The sequence below is a fragment of the Primulina tabacum genome, chromosome 4 (genome assembly GCF_025594145.1).
Source record: "Primulina tabacum isolate GXHZ01 chromosome 4, ASM2559414v2, whole genome shotgun sequence".
NCBI classification, from domain to species: Eukaryota; Viridiplantae; Streptophyta; class Magnoliopsida; order Lamiales; family Gesneriaceae; genus Primulina; species Primulina tabacum.
In genome coordinates, this window is record NC_134553.1 from 47,787,737 (window position 1) to 47,813,527 (window position 25,791).

The 25,791-nt window shown below is 31.3% G+C and overlaps 4 protein-coding genes across 4 annotated transcripts; 2 read left to right on the top strand and 2 right to left on the bottom strand.

Annotated features, from left to right (window-relative positions):
* Nucleotides 1–1,517: 1,517 nt before the first annotated feature.
* On the top strand, nucleotides 1,518–4,965 carry LOC142543575 (dihydrolipoyllysine-residue acetyltransferase component 4 of pyruvate dehydrogenase complex, chloroplastic-like). Its single transcript, XM_075650928.1, has 6 exons — nucleotides 1,518–2,546; nucleotides 3,265–3,456; nucleotides 3,569–3,656; nucleotides 3,766–3,836; nucleotides 3,920–4,003; nucleotides 4,643–4,965. Exons 1-6 carry the CDS (start codon nucleotides 1,659–1,661, stop codon nucleotides 4,745–4,747), a joined length of 1,428 nt encoding a protein of 475 aa, XP_075507043.1. The 5' UTR covers nucleotides 1,518–1,658; the 3' UTR covers nucleotides 4,748–4,965.
* Nucleotides 4,966–8,568: 3,603 nt separating this feature from the next.
* On the bottom strand, nucleotides 8,569–9,108 carry LOC142542071 (uncharacterized). The gene has a single exon (XM_075648515.1). The coding sequence runs from the start codon at nucleotides 9,106–9,108 to the stop codon at nucleotides 8,569–8,571; it is 540 nt and encodes a 179-aa protein (XP_075504630.1).
* Nucleotides 9,109–18,167: 9,059 nt separating this feature from the next.
* Nucleotides 18,168–19,296, bottom strand: LOC142541728 (protein PLANT CADMIUM RESISTANCE 2-like). Its single transcript, XM_075648192.1, has 4 exons — nucleotides 19,038–19,296; nucleotides 18,841–18,912; nucleotides 18,511–18,723; nucleotides 18,168–18,410 (listed from the first exon to the last, which is right to left on the bottom strand). Exons 1-4 carry the CDS (start codon nucleotides 19,213–19,215, stop codon nucleotides 18,334–18,336), a joined length of 540 nt encoding a protein of 179 aa, XP_075504307.1. The 5' UTR covers nucleotides 19,216–19,296; the 3' UTR covers nucleotides 18,168–18,333.
* A 2,413-nt stretch (nucleotides 19,297–21,709) lies between these two features.
* On the top strand, nucleotides 21,710–22,820 carry LOC142541729 (protein MIZU-KUSSEI 1-like). Its single transcript, XM_075648193.1, has one exon. It carries the CDS (start codon nucleotides 21,855–21,857, stop codon nucleotides 22,644–22,646), a length of 792 nt encoding a protein of 263 aa, XP_075504308.1. The 5' UTR covers nucleotides 21,710–21,854; the 3' UTR covers nucleotides 22,647–22,820.
* Nucleotides 22,821–25,791: the final 2,971 nt, after the last annotated feature.

Consider the following 25,791-nt stretch of genomic DNA (forward strand, 5'->3'; position numbering starts at 1 on the left):
TGTGTATAAAAATGAATTAATTTAATAAGAGTATTCGAAGAATTGTAAAAAATTACTATCATTCGAGACCTTAGTTACAAATTGGATTTCTTTTAGAAAAATGGAAATTGGTCTCTGATTAAACTCATTCAATGGATAATAATTTTTTTAAAAAAAAAAACAACCGAAATGCTAACAAGTAATAGGGCGTCTGAAAAGATGGGCTTTCTAGCTCAGTTCGTTAACCGTGGGGTATCAGAATTCGGGCACATTTGGCGTAGGAAATTAGACGAGGGAGAGATAATGTAGCACAAACTTACTTCATATTTATATATATTCGGGCACATTTCACTTAAAATATAAATCAGGTTGACTCGTATCGCGAAAAAGGCAAGTGATAACATCTCACGAGAGACTTACTTCATATTTATATATATTGTGTTTGAGTAGAGTTATTTAAATTCGAGATAATAAGTTGATTAATAAATTTAAACGATCTCATTTATAAAAATTCTAAATAAATTATCTATATTATCTATACTATATATACTATCTTATTAAGTGTGAGACATCAACCTTTTTTTTCCAATTTTACCCTTAGATGATGCTAATATTACACTTTTGTAATTTTACCCTTATATGATACTAATATTACACTTTTGTTTTTTGTTTTTTTTTTTCAATTTCAACACACACTTTTATTTTTATTTTTTTTTATTTCAACCATTCAGATATCAATTTAGTCCCTCCATAATTTGTCAAATTTTCCCTTTAGTCTATCGATAATGATAAAAAAGATTGTACACACACGTATTGTGTGTGCAGAGTAACTTATTATTATTATTATTATTATTATTATTATTATTATTATTATTATTATTATTATTATTATTATTATTATTATTATTATCTATACTATATTATTAAGTGTGAGGACGTGATAATAACTACCTAGAGATGACACCATCTTTTTCTTCCAATTTTACCCTTATATGATATTAATATTACACTTTTGGTTTTTGTTTTTTTTTTTTTTTGAAATTTCAACACACACTTTTATTTTTTTTTATTTCAAAAATTCAAATATCAATTTAGTCCCTCCATAATTTGTCAAATTTCACTTTAGTCCATCGATAATGAATCAATGATAAAAAAGATTGTACACACACGCATCGCGTGTGTAGAGTAACTAGTTTTATTGATCTGGAGGTCCAAATAGAAGGTGAATTTCAAGTATGATATCTGAGGGCAAAAACTTGTGTGAGACGGTCTCACGAGTCGTATTTTGTGAGACAGATCTTTTATTTGAGTCATCCATGAAAAAGTATTATTTTTTATGCTAATCATATTACTTTTTATTATAAAAATCAGTATAATTAACAAATCTCACATATAAAAAATTTTGAGATCGTCTCATGAGTGACGAACTCATATTTGATTCATGGATTTGAGCTGATTAATTTTAAAAAATTTGGTGAGGAATAATATTGAAATGAATTTCAAATGTATTTCATATCAAAATTACATAATTATCCTGTGGCCCCATTGGTCGTCGGAGGCGGAGTACTCCATGCCAAGTCCGAACGAAGTGTCCCTCGTCTTCTCCACCCCAACCGCTATACATTCTACCGATCACCAATTACTCCTCCACCACATCCTCCTACTCCTCCGACGCCACCATGGCTTTGCTTGTCTACCCCAAAACTCCGTCACTCTCCTCCTCATCCTCACTCTCCTCCGTCACTCCCCTTCTACGCCCCTCCATTTTCTTCCTGCGACCTAAATCCTCCTCCTCCTCCTCTCGCCTCCCCGCCGTGCGCGCCAAGATCCGTGAGATTTTCATGCCTGCCCTCAGCTCTACCATGACCGAGGGTAAGATCGTCAGCTGGATTAAATCCGAAGGCGATACACTCTCCAAGGGGGAATCCGTCGTCGTGGTGGAATCGGATAAAGCCGATATGGATGTGGAGACATTCTACGATGGCATTTTGGCTGCAATTGTTGTTAATGAAGGTGAGACGGCTCCGGTTGGCTCGCCGATTGGGCTCTTGGCTGAAACAGAGGATGAAATCGCCGAAGCCAAGGCTAAAGCCGCGTCGCAATCCACTGGAGCTCCCGCCAGCTCAGCTCCAAAAGTCGAGGATTCTACTCCCGTTCCAATTCCTGCTCCTGCGCCAGCTCCGGCTCAGACACTGGCTTCTGCCCCCACTACGCCGGGGAAGGTGGTGGCAACGCCCTATGCGAAGAAATTGGCCAAACAGCATAAGGTGGATATTAATAAGATCGTGGGCACGGGTTCGTTTGGAAGGATTACGCCGGAGGATGTGGAGAAGGCTGCAGGAATTACTACCACTCCGAAGAGTAATGTGGCCGTGCCTGCCGTGGCTGCTCCGGAATCTCCGCCAAAGGCTGCAGCAAGTTTTCCGGAGATTCCTGGATCCAGTGTGGTGCCGTTCACTACAATGCAAACAGCAGTGTCGAAGAATATGGTGGAGAGTTTGAGTGTGCCCACTTTCAGAGTTGGATATCCTGTTGTTACTGATGCCTTCGATGCTCTCTATGACAAGGTACACATTTTTATAAGATGTCATCCTGTTGGAATTAGCATGATTTACATTGATTGTTTGGAATGGGCTGAATTCCTAGTTGGTGGAGCATTTGATTAAAACTAATTATCTTTGGGATGTGTTACAAAAATTAGAGTAATTTTAATTGAGTAATCGCCATGAGGCATGGGTTAATTGCATTCTACGTGGATGTCATATAACTTCTCATAAGAAGTTATGCCAAAATAGACATACTGAAATGGGAGTTAATTCTTGGATTATGGTATGAATTGTACTGAATTGGGAAATACTTTCATATTTATGACAAGTTGGAGAGAAAACTTATAAGTGTGAATATGAGTTAAATATTGCAATTTTATAAGAAGTCATCCTGTTGGAATCAGCATGATTTACATTGATAATTTGGAATGTCCTGGATTCCAAGTTGGTGAAGCATTTGGTTAAAATTATTCATCTTTGGGAATGTGTTACAAAAATTAGAGTGATTTTAATTGAGTAATCGCGGTGAGGCATGGATTCATTGCATTCTGCGTGCATGTCATATAACTTATCACAAGCAGTGATGCCAACAATAGACGTACTGAAATGGGAGTTAATTCTTGGATTATGATATGAATTGCACCAAATTGGGAAATAATTTCATATTTATGACAAGTTAGAGAGAAAACTTACAAGTGTGAATATGAGTTAAATATTACAATTTTATCCACACTGATAGGTGAAGCCGAAGGGTGTGACCATGACAGCCTTGTTAGCAAAGGCGGCAGCAATGGCGTTGGTTCAGCATCCTGTGGTGAACGCGACATGCAAAGATGGGAAAAGTTTTACTTACAATAGCAATATAAATATCGCAGTAGCTGTGGCGATTAATGGTGGATTGATCACCCCTGTTCTTCAGGACGCGGATAAGGTAACATCGGAGTGAAATTTGAGTTCTCATTACTTCTCAATACCTTTCCTTGTTTCGAGCTTAAGAAGCATTGAAGTTTTTAATGATCTTGACTTGTCTTCGCTTCATGCAGTTGGATCTTTATCTGTTGTCTCAAAAATGGAAGGAGCTCGTGGAAAAGGCACGTGCAAAGCAACTTCAGCCTCATGAGTACAATTCAGGTACTTAAACAGTCCATATTGTATAGAGTAATAAGGATTAAGGTCAGGTACGATTTTGAGATTCATGGTTGTATAAATTACTGAGTTATATATGGTTTTTGACCTGTAGGGACTTTTACGCTATCAAATTTGGGTATGTTTGGAGTGGATAGGTTTGATGCTATTCTTCCTCCAGGCCAGGTAAGAAATGAGACTGTATAACAGAGATAATTTTGCCTACATTATATTTCTGCGTTGTTTAAAGTACTTTTGATGGTAATCAGGGGGCTATTATGGCTGTTGGAGCATCAAAACCCACTGTCAGTGCTGATAAAGATGGATTCTTCGGTGTTAAAAACAAGATGCTGGTAAGTTTGACATTGGTATGAAAAGATGTTGTGCTATATGGTGCATATAGTTGAGCATATCACATTTTTATGCTGCAGCCTGCTGTTTTCCTCTGAGTTGACATTATTCTTTTCTTTTCCCACATTTACAACCATTCATTTCAAATGTTACTTGCCACTGATGTTCGAAATGGGAAATCACTTGTGCAGCTTTACCATGTCATGTAACTTGTTTGTCAGATATTGACTTGCCCGAATATTAAATGGGAAGTCAGTGTTTGACGAGGTAGATCACTGATTCTGTGACGTTGTTAAACTGCTGTGACAAATTTTAAGCTTATTCAATCTGTAAAACATAACGTCGAATTGATGCTATACCTATATTATATCAGACAAATGACCTCTACAACCTTAGCCTTATCATCCGACCACATATTGGTAATGGTAGTTGACAATCTGCTGTGCTAGTTGGGTTTTGTGTTGTTTGGGTATTGAGTAGAAGAAGTTCTGCTTAACCAAAAAACCCACCTTGTGAAGCTGTATAGACATCTCCGTATTGTTTACCAATTGAAGAGATCAATTTTTCCAACAGAAGTGGTTGGATGTAATATTTTTTCTGGGATACAACATTAGGTGAATGATTCTCCTGTACTTTTTCAGGTGAATGTGACTGCTGATCACAGAATCATTTATGGTGCTGACTTGGCTGCTTTTCTTAAAACATTCTCAAAGATCGTTGAGAACCCAGAAAGCTTGACGATGTAGTCATATAGAACACGGTTTAATTTCGTAGAGATGTGTCAAAGAGGTATTTTAATGAACTGGATGCGGCTATTTAGAGCTCACCGCTGATTTTTTTTTTTTTTTTAGTATTTCATTATGTTCTTCTTTCTTTACATACCATACGACGGTGAACAACAAATTTGGAAACAGAATTTTAAACTTTTGCTATCATTTCGAATACAATTCAGGGCATTTAACTTTGTTGGTAACTTTTATCTTTATTCGCACGCGCACATCAAATCCAATGGCTGCTAGAATAAGATTGGGGTTGGCTTTAGAGTACCTTTGTATAAAAATAATTTGTTTGATTGTGCTTTTCTTTTGAAAAAGTTTTTGAATATTTTTCAATGAACTTGGATTTTGTTCTTTTAATTTACTTGTCTTTTTTAATATTAAAATAAAAAACATTAAGTTTATACATATATATATATATATTTTTAAAAAACACCTAAACAAAGCTATACTAAAAAAAAATTATGAACAAATTGTTATTGGGCAAAAACTTGTGTGAGATGGTTTAACAAGTCATATTTTGTGATACGTATTTTTTATTTGGGTCATCCATGGAAAATTATTTTTTTATGCTAAAAGTATTATTTTTTATTGTGAATATCGGTAAGATTGACTTATCTCACATATAAAGTTTCGTGAGACCGTCTCACAAGAAACCTACTTTTTCGTTGATTGTTTTGCTATTTTGTTACCTATTAGGGCATCCGCATCCGTCGGAATTAATCCATGTTAATAACTATCCATCTCATCAAAAATGATGGGATCCACGAGCCACATATTCATTACATTAACACTTCCCCATTATTAACACACACCCACATTCATTTAATTTCAACTTTCATTATTTATGGGTCTCACTGTCCACTTACTCATTTTTTTTTTATTTTTAATATTTCAATATATTTCTAATATTTTTAAAATTTTACAACAAATATTACTAAAAATAAATAGTATTATTATTTTAAAAATAACTTAATTCCAATATTCATTAAAATATTATTAAGAAATGAAAAAAAAGTTGGACTCTTTTATTTAAAATATTATTCAACACAATCTCTTTAAAAAAAACACAAAATACAAAAAAAACGAATTACGATAATCGAATATAGCCGTTGGTGCATAATTTTGCCGTTTGAAAATAGCCGTTGGTGATAATTAGCGACGGTTTTTCAAAAACCGTCGCACATAGCGACGGGTGTTAAAAAACCGTCGCAAATAGCGACCTTTTTTTAAAAAAAACAGACGCTTTTCACTTTGCGACGGTTTACGAAAAACCGTTGCAAAGTTGCTATGGTTTACGAAAAACCGTCGCAAATTTCGAAATAACGCCGTTCATTCTGATGAATTTCTTGGCTGCCATGTCATCCAAGATTATTAATTCTTGCGCCCACATTGGTGGGCGAAAATTAATGGGTGTTATTAACACCCATTAACCAACCATTGTGGGTGACCTTATGGATTGTTTTGCTATTTTGTTACCTAGGAACTCGTGTAACTATCTATAGGGATGTTCAATTGAATCTACTTGTGGGTTGCATTCATAATAATAAAGCTAATTGTTCTAATCGATTCCATGCGGAACAAATAATAAATATCTTTAATTATTTTAGCTTTCTTAAAATAATCTTTATTTTCATTCAATCATTTTACAAAATTTTATAATATAATATATCAGACTCTAAAATATACACTCCCAAAATTTTAATGTTACATGCTACAGCACCAAAATACACACACACGTCATCCATGTAAATAAAATACGAAATATAGGATGTTTGAATTAGACAAGTTAAAATGCAAAATTGAATAAAGTAAAAACAAAAAAAATGTAATTGAAAACGTGTTAAAAAAGATTATAATTGAAATTCGGAATTATTAAGTACTAGAGATGTAATCGAGTCGAGCCGAGCCGAGCTCTTGAATATTTGAGCTTGGTTCGTTTATAATCGAGCCGAGCTCGAGCTTTATTTAACGAACATATGCATGGTTCACGAGCTTATTCAAGCCTTTATCGAGCCTAAACAAGCTTAATAAATATGAATTATACATTAAAATTTTATTAAATTAATTAAAAAGTAAATTACATATTAAAAGAAAAATATATTATTCTTATTAAAATTTGTAAATTTATTATAATAAATAAATTTAATATATTTTTCTATATATTTCATAAATAATATTCAAAATCAATAAATCAAATATCAAAACTATTATTTTTTCATCTAAAAAATTACTCATGAACTTATCAACGAACATGTTCACGAGCTAACGAGCCGAATACTGTAAAACTTGAGTTTGGTTTGTTTATCTTAACGAGCCTCATTAAACGAGCTCAAACAAGCTTTTATCGAATCGAGCTTCGAATAGCTCACAAACGGTTTGGTTCGTTTACATCCCTGTTAAGTACAATATCTTTAAACAAACGTGTTTTTAGGTAAAAATGATAAAGACAGCAAAATTTTATTTGCTGCCAAGTTTTTAAGTTATACCAACTGTCCCAACTCTAACAAGTATTTTCGTCAACTAATATTCTAACCAAATCGAGCTAAATATATGTTTTATCACAAGAAACACATTTAAAATTGTAATTAAATATAAAAGGATATATAATATATTGTCACCGACTCCGTTACTATTTCTCTTTATTTATATATTTATATAAAAACATGTTTTCATTGGGGAAGGATTGGGATTATCCTTTCCACCGTCTCGATCACAACCAGTTGGACTCATATCTGTTAAATTTAGGGATTTGTAAAAATAAAGAATTTTCGATATATCCCGGTTACCCTATCAAAAAATATAGAATTTAACGAAATTTTCAGTACAATTTGATACGATAACGATACGAAATTAAAAAAATTTCGATATATTTCGAAACATTAAAATAATATATATAAATTTAAAAATATATAATATATTTAAATAACAAAACTATTTTTTTCAAAAAAAATTTCGATATAAATCGATACAGTATTGAAATTTCGATATACCACAATAATTAAGTATAATCGATATGCTAATATACATATCGAAAATTTCAGTATACCAAAACTCAATATATCGAAATATCAATATAATATTTTTAACATCGTAATTTCCGATATCATATATTATCTGTATTTTTCGATATAATATAATATATCACCCCTTAATTAGTCAAACTTAAGCCGAATATGGAACCACTCACGGATTATTCATGAGTAATTTTTAATTTTTTTTTCTAGAAAAAAGTTATTTTATAAGTTCTATTTCACCAATTACACCTTGCAACTTTCCGATCGACCGATGGCTTTTGCCAAGATTAATGAATTTTTGTTAAGTTACAAGTTTCCAGAATTTAAATTATGTTTCAAGTAAAATAATATAAAAATTAGAAACAAAGAATTTCTCTGTCCCTTAATTTCTGAAAAAAAGGAAAAGAAAGAGAATGAAACACAAACAATTCTTTTTCTTCCATAACAATTAAAGCTTATAACCGAGAATGAAGTTTTTTACAAATACTCAGAACCATAGTATTTCGTGTTATATTACAAAATATAATTTTTTTATAGTATTTAATCTACAAATTATATATTTGAGAGTCGATTTTTTATAATAATTACTCGAGCTTTTTGTTTGTTCTGATGTTCCAAATGTTGTTGCACAAGGTAAGCATCATGTCTGAATTCCCCCAACGTATTACTGCTCTTTCAATTTTCCAAACGAATGAAAATTCAAGAAAAAAATAAAGTATAATTATATCAACAAATATTCTTTGCCTAAACATCTCAAGACTTAAGAAGCCCAGGCTATTGGGCCGGCATCTTTCCGGGTCTCCACAAAAAGTCACCCGACCCTAAGCCCATATCCGAATAGTCAAACAACCCGTCAATCGCTACATATTCACTGTCGCCGCAATATAAGTTCTCCGTCTGTACGAACCCATATCCATCCGAATCATAACCCGGAATCCCCGGTTCAAATCCCCAGATATCGTCTCCCAGCTCAGATTTCTGCGCTGCATCCGGAGACGATTCCGTGGGAGGCAGTCCAAGATCATCATCAGAAGCCTCCAACAAGTAACCCAGCTCCGGCCGAGAATCTTCGGTCCCGGAAACCAGATCCACGACCTCCACCGCGTCTCCGGCGTCGGAAGTAATCTCCTTCTCGAAGCTCTTCATGAAAGAGTCTAGATCTTCCCTCGCCGTACAAAACTCAGCCTCATCATCGTCATCGTCCAAACTGTCCAGAAGATTCTCCCTCAGCCTCTTCACCTCCGGCGAGTCTACATCCGATCTGGGATTCACAGTCTCATCCCGCAACCGCTTCTTACCGTTCATATCCTCCATTAAAAGGTAATAAATGCTTTTCAAACAACAAGAAATTCCAACATATCGAGAAAAATTTCTAGAGAGATGATTGGTGTGATCGAAGGTGTCGAAATGAGGAGAAATTTATAGGGGCAAAAATATACGAGACTAATGACGGTGACGTGGGAATACATTTCAAATATTCAATCCTTTTTTTTTTCTCTCTTTTTATATTATTATTATTATATATCTGTTCTATTTTATTAAAGTCGATGACATGATAGTTACGTCTAAGAAGAACATCGACTTTTTTTTCAACTTGATACTAATATTATACTTTTGTTTTGTTTTGTTTTTTTAATTTTCAACACATACTTTTATTTTTATTTTATAATTCAAATATCAATTTAGTGGTATCATAATTTGTCAAATTTCATTTTAGTCAATCGATAATGATAAAAATATTGTATACACATGCATCGCGTGTATAGATTAACTAATATGTAATAAAGTGAGATTGAATATATAAATTTAGTAATTATTTTTTTAGATTAAATTAAAGCTATCAAATATTTAAAATAAAGTTTTCCAAATTCGATCCCAAATCGTGGGCTGAAAAAAGATGCTTCAACCGCCTTTTTTTTTCTCTGGTAGAATCTAGTATTCCATATTTATTTACGAAATATAAAATAAACAGATAAATATAATTTTAAAAAATAAAATAATTTCTTTTTTTAAAAAAAAAAAATGATGTCGACAAATTTGAGTAGATGGGACCAAAATCACGGATGTCGCGGGCAAATGTGGACTAGGCTGCTTTTTCATTGACGTGTTTGCTAATCCACTGTGTCCTCCTCTGTCAGTGTGTGTGTTTCATACATTTATTTTTCCTCGCGGAATTTTGGTTAAATTGGATTTTAATTTTAAGTTGGAGTCCGGCAAACGTTGGAGGGCCCCACAAGGGATCGAATTTTTTTCCACCTCCATTTTTTCTGCTTTTCTTTTTCTTGTTGTTTTGGTTGTTTGTTGGGTTCGGGAGGTTTGGATTTTAGGTGCGTTGGACGTTAAATAGGTATGTAAGATATCAAAAAAGTAATATTAAATTAGTATATTATTTCATATTCAATTCAAATATAAACCCAAGTCAATATAAACTTAAAGGAAATTGTCAATAGTCATCATAACTCATCAGTCTTTATTTATTTATATAACAATTTTAAATTGAAGTGTAACCAGTTTTTAGTGACTGAAATCTAAGTCAATTCCCAGTCGTTTACATCTTCGTGGAGAATGGGGCACACCTTTTAAAATTATATTCTATATTTTAGATAATGACTAAAATTTTAAATTCACTCGAATTTTTTTTAATATTATTTGCGAATATTTCATTGTAGTTTTTTGAAAATACAGAACTTTTTTTAAAATTTGTGTAGAAATAATAATTTATATATATATAATTATATAATAAATGGTATTGGCAGCTGGTATACAATTTGACTGTTCAATATTTTGTAGGAAGTGGAATATTGATTGAGTGGCGGCAAGAAAACCCATGTAGCGTCCATTATCATCAACTATATACTAAATTACCTACAAAACAATCAAATTGATTAAGATTGATGATTTTTTTAAAAAAAAATTCGTAACTAAAGTATATCTCAAATTAGGAGAAATATGAAATTACTCAGTCAAATTTTACGTTCTATTTCAAATTAAGGCAAAAACTTGTGTTAGACGGTCTCACGGGTCGTATTTTGTAGGACATATTTCTTATTTGGGTCATCCATGAAAAAACATTATTCTTATGACTCGTCCTCCAGATAAAGATTTGTGAGATCGTCTCACAAGAGACCTACTCTCAAATTAAATATAATTGTTTGGTTATATTTTCTTTTTTTAATCTTTTAGTGCGCGATGTGTTTATACATATTTTAAGTTAAATATTTTTTTTTTCAAAATAAAAAAAATTAAAATATGTTTCTTTGTAATATTTTTATGTTATGGCAATATTATTACTCAAAAATAAAACGTACATATAAAGATAAAAAAATATCGCAGATACAAATTTAGTAGAATAAGCTTTTATTATAAATGGGTTTCTATAATATTTTGTATGTAATGGGTAATACGATCATTTAAAACTTGCAAAAGTATATATAAAAGTTGAAAAAATGTTTTATAAAGTTATAATAATTATAGATGAAATACAAATTTAATAAAAACATGTTTTTTTTTAACAAAAAAAATGAATTTTTTTTGATTTGAGAAGAAAATTATTTATTTGTTTATCAAAAAATCTTACCGTGACAATAAATTATTTACTCTGAGCTGATTTACTCAAATAATATAACAATATAAATTTTGTCTGCCTACCAAGGGGAATGGGTTGCACCCTCCGTGACCCCCATCCCTCCCCTCCACCTGTTTTTGTTCATTGTTAGAGCCATCGGCCCACCTCCTCAACCCCCTCCGCCCCCACCTTGTATAAAAATTCTTGCCCCCAGGGCACAGCTGGACTGACAAAGATCTTGGTGAAAAAAGAAGGTAACGAGTGTTCGAATCCCGTAAAGATGTATTCGGTCTTGTTTATCGCGCCCAAATCGCGAGCCTTCCTCTCCCTGGGTACTTACCTGGCCAGGCATATCCCTGATTTACCCTTCCTTCACACACCGGGGCGTGGGGCAGCTCTGTGTGGGACCGTTAGGTGTGCAAATCACATTTTTTTTCTATAAAAATTCTTTTATTGAACTGAATTATGGCAAATATAAAAATATATAAAAAAAAAAACTCGGTTCAAACACTTAAATCATGCTAGTCTTATAGAAATTGGTCAAATCTTAGCCATAGGATTGAATTTCCCCTACCATGATCCCAAATTTAAACTCTCGGATTAAGCTATTTTATTTTATTTATTTTTAAAAAAAAATCATAATTCCTTTCTCTAGCACATAGATCCCTATGAAATTTGATTTTGTTACCAATATATATAACTGAATAGGTAAGTTTAAAGGTCGCAAAAAATTTCAGACTAATTAATGTTAAAGAGGACTTTTTAACGTATACAATTGTTCAACATGTGAAAGTCTTCATGTCGATTAATCAAGTAATTAAGAGGCTTTTTTAAAAAAATATTATATTTTTAAAACTTATGTATTAAAATATTGCAGAATTGGAAAGTTTGTAAAAATGTAACAATCCGGAAGTTGAAACTGCGGATTTAAAATTTAAAAAAAAAATAATTTGTGAAATATTTCGGCACAAATTCGACATTCTTCTACCCAATTATATGCTTTTTTAGTTCCGTTTTTTTTTGTTAATTATAATTTTTAGAAATCTTGACTCTCGTCCCTTTATAAATTGCGTCGATCGTATAATTATTAGAATTTCTAATTTGATTTGAGGAATTCTGCTAGAATAACAGAATTTTATAGATTTGCGTCGAGTCTCAGTAATTCAGAAGTTGATTTGGGAGAATTGTGCTGAGTATCAGAATTTGGGACAATTGCGTCGAGTCTCCGTCGAATCTATTTTTTTTTTGCTTTTTATATTTGATATTTTTTTGTATAATATTTCTGATAATGTTCGTAATTTATTGCAGATAATAAACATCGTTCGCTGATTTATTTACAAATTACGTACAACCACATTTGAAAAGGTAATTTAAATAATTTCTTAGATTTTAATTATATTATTTATGTTTTGTTACTGTATTAAAAAAATTTTCGGTTGCATTGTAATATAATGTATAATTTTGTTATAAGTTATATTTTTATTATTATTATTATATTATACAATTAATATTATAATTATTCCAATAATACAAAACGTATATATTTATTATAATAACATTAAATTTAGTGATTATTATACAATTAATATTATAATTATTTCAATAATAAAATTACTATTATAAGTATGACGTGATTTGTTCATTAATATTATACAATTAATATTACAATTATACCAATATAATAACTATATAGTTATTATTATACAGTTAATATTATAATTATTCTAATAATACAAATAATATTATAATTATTGAAATTAAATTAAGTACCTTATTATTATTAATTAAAACTACTATAATGCATTCATAATATGCAAAAATTCTAAATTATAGTATTATAATTCTGTTAAGACAATTAAAATTAAAACTATTGTTATCACTTAAAACTGCTATAATTAACGAAAAACTATAAATATAATAAACAAAACAATATCATTACCTCTTAATATTCTGAAAAAAATTTGAATACTTACGTTAATGAAGCTCGGTGATGAAAGAAAAATGCAGGGGAAAGGAAAAAGTGCGCTCCACAATCGGTGATATGATCCGTCAAAAAGAAGAGAGACGCCTCGGTGATTGGAAAATGAGGAGGTGCGCACCTCATTTAAAGAAGGAAAGTCACGGGAGGGAAAAGTCACGGGTTGGAGTGGTCATGGACAATGAATCTGTGACCTCCTGCCACGATTCTGAATCCTGTCTTGAATCCGTGACTTTTTTTTTATTATTTTAAAAAATTAAATATGAATCCGTGACAGTGTTTTGCGGATTGTACTAGTTTCATAAAAATTTTTACTTTGCAACATTTTTATAATGATTTTATTAATTTATAATATTTTTTAAAAAAACCCGTAATTAAGATGATGACGAAAATTATTTCATTCTGCCACAGAAAAGAAAATCATAACTAATGGAGTCTTGTAAATCATAGGATCTAGCTGCTGAATTCTTTGGAGTTCAGTGTAGAATAACAATCATTTAGCGAGACACCCGTCGTTCGAAGAAGAGACGATGTAGAAGGATTATATCACACTCGAATATTAATAAATTTTGTGTCGTTTATATTACATTTAATTTCATTATTTTGGCTTAGGATAGACAAAGTCAGTTGGTCTACGGGACTCCTATTTTTACAATTACGAAAAATGAATAAATTTAAATATTTACATCCAAAGAAACAATTATTTTGGACACACTAGATTTGATAATGACGCCTTTTGCCATACAAAAACACGTTGCTTAGCGGGGCATGACTTTCATAAAAGGTTGACATATTCACGTTATAGACATATATACACATGAAAACCTACTTTTCTTTGAATAGGGAAACAAAAACAAGTGGAGGGTGGGTTAGAAATCGGTCCGGATCAAATCAGTTTTGGATGAGACAAGTCTAATTTTAGGTTTAAAAATTAAAATGAAATTATAAAATCATAATAAACACCGTTTTACGATACATGAGCTGTTTTATTTTCAAGTATATGCGTTTATATATATAAAAAATTGATCAGAACAAATAAAATATTATTTTTGAATTTATTATGGAGGGATTGGTTGGACAGGTTACTTGAATTTTTTTTTAAAAAAATACAAAATACATTGCGGTTTTTATTAGATTTGTTTAAATTGGATTTGAAAGGACGTTGTTGATCATAAAAGTACAGGAAATATACATATTATGTATATCAGAAGTTAGTGTTGTGCTCTGTTGTTGTCAATACGAGCGCACAACATATAGCGGAAATTAATTATTGACACACAAGCATAACATGAATAAAAAGAAACAAGATTTAAATTATCTACAAGTATTTGTACAACGCCTTATGACAACAATTCACTAGAAAAATATGTAAATCGTTTACACAAAACAATAATAGTGAAAATAACAAAACCAAATTCTTTCAAACTCTAAGGAATTAAAATGCATCAAAAACTCAAAGTAAATACTAGATGCATGAAACAAAAGATCGTATTGCTTAAAACCACACGAAACCATTCTTCACCCAACACTTCATGCAGTATGGTTCTTGAGTGTCGTCAACACCAATCAGCTACACGGTGATTATGTGAATCAAACACACAGACTCTTCACACGAAAATCTTCAGTACTGAACTTGTGCATGTTCAAAAAAACTCCAACATCTGTGCAAAGTGATCAACAGATCACACGAAAAACTTCAGCAGCTGCACAAAATGATCACCCGATCACACAAAAACTTCTCATCAAAATAGGCTTGGCTTTCGTATTTTTTTTCCGTGCAAGAACTCCTCTGGCGACCTTCCCAAAAACCCTCAGGAAAAGACTCACACCGAAAGAACTTATACGACTATAAGACACTCCATATTTATACCCAATGCATGACCTAAAATCAATTCCATAAGAGAGTCATACAAAATAAGGAAATAAGATTTTCATTAGATATAAAACTCTTTTAAATAAAGATAAAAAGTATATTAAAAACAAATCCTATAATATCTAGAGATAAATCAATTAAGATCTTATCATCTAGAAATAAATAAAATAAGATTTTATAATTTAGAAAGACAAAATCTTAAATTGATATTTAGCAAATTAATAAAGAATAAAATATTCTTTTCAGGATCAAATTTCAATAATTCAAACTATATATTATGATTTTCGGGTATGAATTGATCCTCTCACTCTCTTACTAGAAGCCTTTACAAGTAAAGGTAGCCGGACATTACAAAATATTTCAATCCGTAGGTCATCCTTGTCTATGAATCATTATCTTCTTGAAAAAATCCCTCGTTTTTCTTTTATTTTTCCCAAATTTTGTTTTGTTTTGTTTGATTTGTGTCAAAGTTATCCATATCTTCCAAGTCCCAACAATTTGTTTATGATCTAAAGTCAAGAATTCCAATTGTTTATTTTAGTGGATTCACACCAAAACTTGATGTTACATTATGGACATGTAATTACGTGGAAGAGAGGAATTTGAGAGTCTAGCATTTCGCATCTCTTCTTGGATTTTATAAGTGTTTTTTTCCCACTTTAAATCAAAATTCTAAACCATTATATAAATTTCAAATTTTTTTCCTTAAATACTATATTAGCAATCGAAATATAGAAAAAATAAAGTAAAAAATAGGAAGTATAAATTTAAAAATTACAACGTTATTGTTCTTAAATAGCACACAAAAGTGATAATACATATTAAGCAAAAATTTGTGTGACACGGTCTCACGGGTCATATTTTGTGAGACAGATATCTTATTTAGGTCATCCATGAAAAAAATATTACTTTTGATGCTAAAAGTATTACTTTTTATTGTGAATATAAGTGGGGTTTGATCCGTCTCACAGATAGAGATTCGTGAAACCGTCTCACAAAAAACCTACTCTAAATATTATATGATAAAATCCCTTTGTGTGTGTTCAGTTTTAGTTATGGAATTAAACCTTATATTTAAAAATCCATATTTACAATTTTCTGCTTATAATGGGAGCCTCCTAATTTTGCTTCTTTTTTAAACGCAAAAATTTTTGCTGTTTTTGGAGTAAACTAATCAACTTTTTCTTCCACGGAAAGGCGTCGTCAAGCATAGCATATCGAGCCATACTTTGAGCTTGTATTTAGATGAGTCCCACAAATTCCAATTAGATTATTTCACAAGTCAATTTCGAGACGGGTTTTCCAGGCCAATCCGATCTATGAAAAATATTATTATTTTTATTCCAAAAATATTACTTTTAATTGTAAATATAGATCTGATCATCACATCTCACAATATAGATTCGTTAGATTATATCAAAAGATACTTACTTTAGAAAAATGTATTTGAAATGATTTAATTTCAAATATATTGGATCTATTTGAAGTAAATTTTGAATAAAAAATTTGAAACTACTTGTTTCTTCAAGTAAATTTTTTTACTTCGATTTAAAATTTACACCACAACCTAGTCAATTCAAATCCTTTTATTTGTATCTTACTATAAATTCAAATCCCTGGATAGAATGCGCGAAATTACGAGAACATTTGAAATTCTTCTAGAAATTAATTAAATATATTATATGACATGCTTGTTGTTATTATAGGTTATGCAATGACAAATATAGGAGTAGGTTTCTTGTGAGACGGTCTCACATATCTTTATCTGTGAGATGGTCTAAGAAATCTTTATCTGTAAGACGGGTCAACCTTACCGATATTCACAATAAAAGTAATACTATTAGCATAAAAAGTAATACACTTAGCATAAAAAAGTAATACTTTTTCATTGATGACCCAAATAAGAGATTCGCCTCACAACATACGACCCGTGGGACCGTCTCACATAAGATTTTGTTCAAACATGGATGTCGTTTGATCTCGACTAAATTTAATTTGGGCTCCCACAACGATTTGAGCCTCCAATTTAAGTTGCCTGGTGGAGGATGATTCGGGCCCAAATATTTGAATTAGAATGGATAATGAACTTAGAAAAATCAGCCCATTTCCATTTGGAATATAATTTTATGACGAGATTCGCTTTTCATATGATATGATATAAAATATTAAATTTTATCTTGTACGACGTGTAAACTTTTAAGATGTAGTTGGACTAGTCTTCTTCTTTTGTGTTATAATCTTCTTTAATTTTATTAAATCGTTTCTTTAAAAAATGACAAAGTTCGAAAAAATGTATTTTTTTAAAAAAAAAAATCCATTTTCCTATCTTTCAATCTAATTCTTGATCAGGTCTCTTGTGAGATGATCTCACGAATCTTTATCTGTGAGACAGGTCAACCCTATCGATCTTCACAATAAAAAAATAATACTCTTAGCATAAAAAGTAATATTTTTTAATAGATGATTCAAATAAGATTTCTGTCTCACAAAATACGACCCGTGAGACCGTCACACTCAAGTTTTTGCCCTAATTCTTTCTTGAATAGGTCTCTTGTGAGACGGTCTCACGAATCTTTATTTGTGAGACGGGTCAACCCAACCAATATTCATTATAAAAAGTAACACTCTTAGTATACAAAGTAATATTTTTTCATAGATGACACAAATAAGATATATGTCTCACAAAATACGACCATGAGACCGTTTTACACAAGTTTTTATCTTCATTCTTTCAAACAAGCATGAATTTCCCGTAAAAAAAGAAAAGGTGATATCATATGATATTTTAACATAATACAATATGTTGTGATTCAATTACACGATACAAAATTATTATCAGAAATTTCTTTCTTATTCTTCTTCAAATAAAAAAAATTAAATATTCTCTTTAATCCCCAACAGAGAAATTTACCAAACACAAACATCTGAAAACAACACCCAACCTATCCAACTATATGTACACATAAGGAAATATTTATTTCCGAGAAAATACGATACAGATTTGCACAAGCCCAAAGGTAAATAAAAAAAAAACAAGTATAGCAAAAACAAACTAAACATAAACTAAACATACATAATATATCATGATTGGGTTGATTGACTGAATTATTTTATTTTATTTTATCATCGGCTCATTCCACTTTCAACCACCGGAGCCATGGCTACCTCACGGTTGTGTTTCTCCGCGTTTCCATGCCATCCTGTGCAAAATCAATTTATTTATATACACATCAACTTTCAAATATATATATATATATATATATATATGGAGTGAATATATAAAATAAAAGAGTTAATTACCAACGGACATATTGTATCCACGAGACTTGAGCTCGCGATATTCTTGGCACAGAGCACAAGATTCACAGAAGAAGTGAACCAAACAATCCCCACATGGAGATTCATGCAACGAGTAATTTTCCCTCATTTTTGATCTGTATAAACAAGAATAACAGCAAGGGCATGCCGTCACACACGCTATCACTGCGTACAAGGCTCCATTCTGTGCACACGCTGCGCCAAAATAAATTTACATTTATTAAATTTAATTCCTTTATTTTTTGCCCAACGGTGGCTCATGATTTTTTTTCAGTATGTACCATATAAAAAAAGTTGCGAGACTAGACTTACAACTTGATCCTTGGTCAACAATCTCAGCAATTTGCCCGAAAGTAATACACGGGCACCAGCACGTAACGCAACCTGATATTAATCATGAAAGTAAATGAAAACCCACTATTCTTTATCTTTTTATTTTTTTGCAAAAAATGAAAGAATTAAGAGAGAACCTAGCTAATTGGTAGTTACAAAATGAAGCAAAAACTCACAGTTTTCGACATCTGAGAAGCAATCGAATAGGCCTGTGGACCAGGGGACTCGAGGTTTGGGCGGGATACGAGGTTGGGGCTGGCTAGTCGTGTCGGAGTTGACCGGACTCCCTTTCGACGCGGCATCAGCGGTTTTGTCCGAGAATTTCTGGTACTCGTTTGAGTTTGAAGAAAACATTGTTAATGGGATCAATAAAAGAAAGTAAAGAGTAGCTAGAATAATGGTTTGTACGTGGATGAGAATTTAAAGTCTTGAATCGATGGTTATCTGATTTATATAATAACAACATATAAAATGTAGAGTGATTATATTCTAACGTTGAAAGGTCAACACTTGCGCCTGTGATGATCGTAGAATTCAAAATTGATTGCAAGAGCAGGGAATTTTCTCGTCGGCTGGGTGTGGTTTAGTGCAATGCCTGGTGGAATTTGATAGGAACACGTTATATTCAACTAATAATACTATATTTTTTATAAAAATAAATAATAATATCAAAATCAGAGTCTGATAAAAAGTGGTCACGTGTCGTATTGGACAATTTCCAAACAAGGATGGAGCCGCGTGGGAGTAACTGAGAAACGTAAATTTGCCTCTTTTGACTCTTCGATTGTTCATAAAATAAGGTGGTACTGCAATTGAACTCTTCCAAAATGATAAATTTTAATAACAAGAACTCCGTCTAAAACGGTCTCACGAATCAATTATATAAGATAAATCTTCAATCTAACTCACGACTTTTTTTTTATATTCAGAGTATTATTTTTACTGTAAAAAAATGTATTTTTATAGTTAATGTTACGAAGAAATATTGTGTAATATATTCTAATATTCATATATGCAACTGAGTTGAACTGTCTCACGAATATAAGTTCACGAGAAGGTTTACCTACAAAGTATATTTGAAATTTGGAGCCAATGTCACATGGTAAATTTATATAATTATGGGAGGTAGAAGTATGATGTTATATCTTGTATTATATATATAAGATAAAAATATGAAAAAAATGAAGTAGCTATTGTCTCACTTGAGAATCAAAATCACATTATTCTTAGATTATTTTTTAATAATCTATTTTCCTTTTAAAAAAAAAAAATGGTTGAAAGGAAATAAACTCGGTATCATCGGGTGGATCCACAATATGGCCTGCTCGTCTTTACGGGCTGAAACATGGAGGCCCAATTCTCGTCTAGTTGGTTGTGTTTGCTACTTTGGGTTTGGCGGATTTGGATAAGATCTTTATAAGGGATTAAATTACAGTAAAAGAGAACGAATTAAAATTATACAAGAGAAAATAAAAACAAGTCTCGGTTTAGAGAAACCACATCATATGTAAAAATTAAACTACGAGTTTCATTTATTTTTCCAATTTTAGGGGGAAAAAAGAGATGTTTAAGATCCCAAGGCAATTAGGTAGTGATGATAGCAAGTAGGGATGTATGTAATCGAGTGGAGCTGAACCGAATTTTTAAATATTTGAACTTGACTCGTTTATAATCGAGTATAAACGATCTTAATAAATATAAATTATAACTTTAAATCTTCATTTAATTACTTAAAAAGTAAATTATATATTTAGGAAAAAATATATTATTCATATTAAAATTTGTAAATTTATTCTAGTAAGTATAAGTAATCTGCGAAATCAATAAATCAAAACTATTATTTTTTTAATGAACTTACTAACAAACATGTTCACGAGCTAACGAACCGAATATTTTAAAGCTTAAGCTTTGTTCGTTTATCTTAATGAGTCTCATTAAACGAGCTCAAACGAAGATTTCTCGAATCGAGCTTCAAATAGTCCACAAACAGTTTTATTCAATTAAATCCTTAATAAAGATTGTCACATAGTCCAAAAAATGAATAACATATATAAAGGAAAGTGGTCCTAAAGACACAGAGAGAATATTTTATTTATATAATAAAACTTCACAAATTTTATAAAAAAATCATAAAAAAAAAAAAAAAAAACTCGAGAGAATGTTTTTATTTATGTAAAGAACGATTATTAATTTAGAGAGTGGTCCTTAAAGACACTGGAAAAACCTATTTTTCGTCTCATTTTAATTTATTTAGAAGAAAATCATTGGTCTAAATCCTAGAAAAAAACATAGATTACGGAAACGTGTCGATCTAAGGTTGCATGGCGAGTGAAAATATATTTTATTGTTCATTACAAAGGCGATGAGATAAATATCCATGTCTTCTATTTTTTTTAAATTTGTTTTTATAGATGGTTATGAAATATCTGGCACGTAGTATGCCCGTATGTCAGACTTATTAGGTGTAATGGATCTTACTGTCGCACAGATTATACATTAACAAGTATTTTTTTGGATATTAATAAAGATCAATTAATTAAATTGTTGAAATTGATACTACTAAATAGCATGACTCCACAAATATAAAAAATCATGTGACGTTTCATGTATCGATTTTGTGACTTGATCTGATCCGATTTGTGAAAAATAATATTTTTTATATTTAATGTATTATTTTTCATTTTACAAATTTTTTTGTTATTTATATCAGAAATAAATGTTGAATAATATAAGATAATTTGAATAAATTTTTTTTTTTACTAAGTCGGTCGATAGTTTTATGGATATAGACTTGTGTGAGTGTTTATACATAATATGATATAATAATATTAAAATCTAAGTGAGCATTTTGTATTATAAATACGAGGCATCATCCATGCCTCGGCCTCCCACTCCACTTGCAAATATTCTACTACACAATTTCGTTGAAATTTGCACATAACTGATTCACGCAAACTACTGCGTATATCATTATCCTAAACATCGATAAATTTATGCGCAAAAACATGGGAACACTGTCAGAATATGAACAAATAATCCCCACTCTTCCGAGAACCAGCAGCAGCAAGAGCACCACCAAGATCATCCCGGCCACTTACGTAAGATCAACTTCCAAAGACGACTACGAACCCTACCGTCGCCTCGTCCGCCGTGCCTCCAGCACCGTCACCACGTTCTTCCAATCCTTACTCTCTATCTTTTCTTTTCCGTCCATGCTCCCCTCATGCAGGTGGCTCACCCTTCCAACGCAGTACCTATCCATCACTCCCTCTCTCGGCCGAAAAGTGACAGGGACCCTTTTCGGTAACCGTCATGGAAACGTCAGCTTCGCGGTCCAAAGCGATCTTGCATCCGAACCTGTTCTTCTCCTCGAGCTTGGCGTTTCGACTTCAACCCTAGTGAAACAAATGTCCACTGGGTTGGTACGAATTGCGCTGGAGTGCGAGAAGATCCGCAAGCCTCCGCAGAACAGGCGAGTGCTGCTCAGGGAGCCGGTGTGGACAATGTACTGCAACGGGAGAAACTGCGGGTACGCGCTGTCTCGTGCATGCAGTGAGTCTGATTGGCATATCCTGAGCAAGGTGAGGAGTGTTTCCGTTGGGGCGGGGGTGATTCCGGTGGTGGAGGATGTGCAGAAGAGCGGCGGCGCGTCTGAAGGGGAGTTGCTGTATATGAGGGCTCGGTTTGAGCGTGTTGTGGGGACGCGTGATTCAGAAGCGTTCTATATGTTGAACCCTGATGGGAACGGAGGGCCTGAACTTACTATTTTTCTGCTTAGAATTTAATCATAAGTGAACAGAAAATCATGGTGGAAAAAAGAGGAAACTGTGGATTGGTTTTATCTTCTATGTTTGCTTCATAAATGTATTTGTTTTTGAATAAATTTGAATGTTGATTGTACGTTATTTATTAACCTTGTAATTTTTTTCTTTATCTTCATAAAAGTATTTTTTTAAAAAGTAATTGACCAAATTTATTTTACAAATTTGTTCAAAATAATAAAATATATGATAACGGTTTTCTGGAAATCATTATATTACATTGGTAAACTAATTGGGTGATATGAATTGTCCCCATGCAGGGTTCTTTGTGATATAGTTGCTATAACAATATTATCACGGGAAAACGATTTTCTTTCCTACTAACTTGCCTATTTTGGAGTTTTGGTCGACTATCAAAATTCGATTTTGGTACACTAACTTATATTTTTTGACTATTTTGGTCAAGTTACTTATACATCGGACAAGACAATGATTTCGAAATAACGTTAGGATTTTTCGATGGCACGTCAATACTCCAGTGAAATAATACTGAAAGCAAAAAAATAATATAATATTAACTCATCAAAACAAAATTTTGAAAACTCAGAATTTTTCCTTAGGAAAAAGGGAAAAAAAAAAAAAAAAAGCCACAACTTTTGCCTAGAAAATGGGTGAGAAAGTAGAATTAATGATGTAGAACTCAAACCCTGGAACCTTGTCTATTTGAGTAGTACTGAAATCATGTGAGAATAAAAAATTAGCAGGAAAGGGTTGTTGAACTGTACATGTTTTTGTGGTAATTATTTTCCTGCTTTTATTAAATTTAAAACCATAGCAAAACTTTTGCAGTACTATTTTATTTGTAAATGAAATTTCAAATAATATTTGAACGATCAAGTTTTTGAAACGTATGACCAAATTTTGTATGACAATATTTAAATATTGAAAAAGATGTGTGATTAAACTTGACAACGAGACATTTAATTAATTAAAAAATTGGAAGAAACACGTAATAATAATTATTTCTCAGATATTAATTAACTTATTTGAATTTTATAATTCTCTCACCATTAATGTTGATTATTATAGATTGATAAGCTTGTTATAACAAAGAGTTAATAAATAAAAAATTACTGTTACATATGATTTAATTGATTATTAAAATTTATAAACACATAACATTAGTTTATTATCTGATGCCAAATTCTTATGGCAACACTTCAATTCCAAGTTAATTTCATTTATCATATAATAATAGACTGCTTCAAAATTTCGATTTCAATTATATAGTATGTGTAGAATTTGTTAATTAAAATATATAAATTTGAACTTTTTTAATGAAAATAAAAATAACTGCGGAAAAATTCTTATAATATAAATAAACTTAAATATGATTAGCGGTATAAACACAAGACAAAAACTTGTGTGAGACGGTCTCACGAGTCGTATTTTGTAAGACGAATATCTTATTTGGGTCATCCATAAAAAAATATTACTTTTTATTGTAAATATCGTTAGGGTTGACCCGTCTCACAGATAAAGATTCGTGAGATCGTCTCACAAGAGACATACTCTAAACACGATAATAAATGTGATTAGCGGTACGCTTATACTAAAAAAATACCAAAATGATAAAAATAGTTAACCCAAATTGAAATCTAAATATACATTTATCCCTTTCACTGTTAGTGCCCAGCGGTATGTAAACATGAAACGTGAAATTACGCAGTTAATTTCTTCGAAAATGTGATTATTTTTTGATTTTGTTCATGTTACTCAAATAAATAATGTTTTTATGAACTCAGCACATGAAACGTGTGCCCAGTGGATAAATGCCGATCATTCATTCAACAATGATATATGACTGAATGACCATGATTCATTAGTCAGTATACGTATCATGTATTGAGTGGACGAAGACACTATCCATACGAATAACATGGCCTATTTTTTCAGGAGAAAAAAAAAAATCGTGATGTGAGTAAATAATTTGCTTAGATAGCATCTGTTCTCTTACGCAGCATATAAAAATATAGTAAATAATCATTTGGTAGAGAGAGCTGATAAGATATTTTCATGTGCCAGCCCGAGATATTTCTCAAGATATTATTAATATCTGTACCCAAGATATTTTAGTATATTTATTAAAAATATATATACACATCTTTCTGGCCAATGACAGATCGAGCGTAATTAATTAATGATATATTAGTTATGATTGTTTTCATTAATTTAATAAATTTAAACTTCACCAGGTGTGGTGTCAATAACTTCAGCCGATGCTAATAATTATTTATTTATTTGCCAACAAAACAAAATTTTAATTTGATATTCTTACGGCGCGACAAAATATCTGTCGATATTAATTTACCTTATTGTATATATGTGGAAATATAATTTGACTATGTTTCACAATAATAGTTATGAAACTTGTCAAAATTTGATCACGGATTTTTTTTATTCGATCTTTTTTAACGTAAGCCACTAACTTGTCAAATATTTGTTATTTAACATTGATATTAATCTTATTCGTATAACGAGAATAAAGCCTTTGTTACGTATATTAAAATTTATTTAAATAAAATTAAATGAAAAATAAAGCAAAATGCTATCAAATATTTCAAAATTTGAGGAAATTTTTTTTTTGTTTAGATATATTTTAATGTGTGTAGTATAATGTAATATATGTTTTGTTTATATCATTTTCAAAACGATTTCATCATTAGTCTTGTTCTTATGTTTGTTTCTATTTAATTTTGATAATATATATTATTTGATATCACTTATAATTCTTAATTTTTCAATTTTTTGATAATTTCAATAGTTTTTAATCGAAAATATTGATGTGATACTGCATACATCAACACCATGTCGGATTCACATTGGCGAAGAATACATAACACATCAATGTCATATCGGAAAAAAATAATACTAAAATGCCAAAATAATAAAATAGTTGATCAAGACTGCAATCCGACGGCATAAACTACACCATCTGCGGGTTGATTTCTTTAAGTAAAGAATGAATAGTTTATTGAGCGCATAAACTACACCATTTACGGGCATAGTTTGACAAAAAATTTGTCAGACAGTCTCAGGGGTCGTATTTTGTGAAAGATATATCTTATTTGGGTCATCCATGAAAAAATATTACTTTTTATGTTAAGAG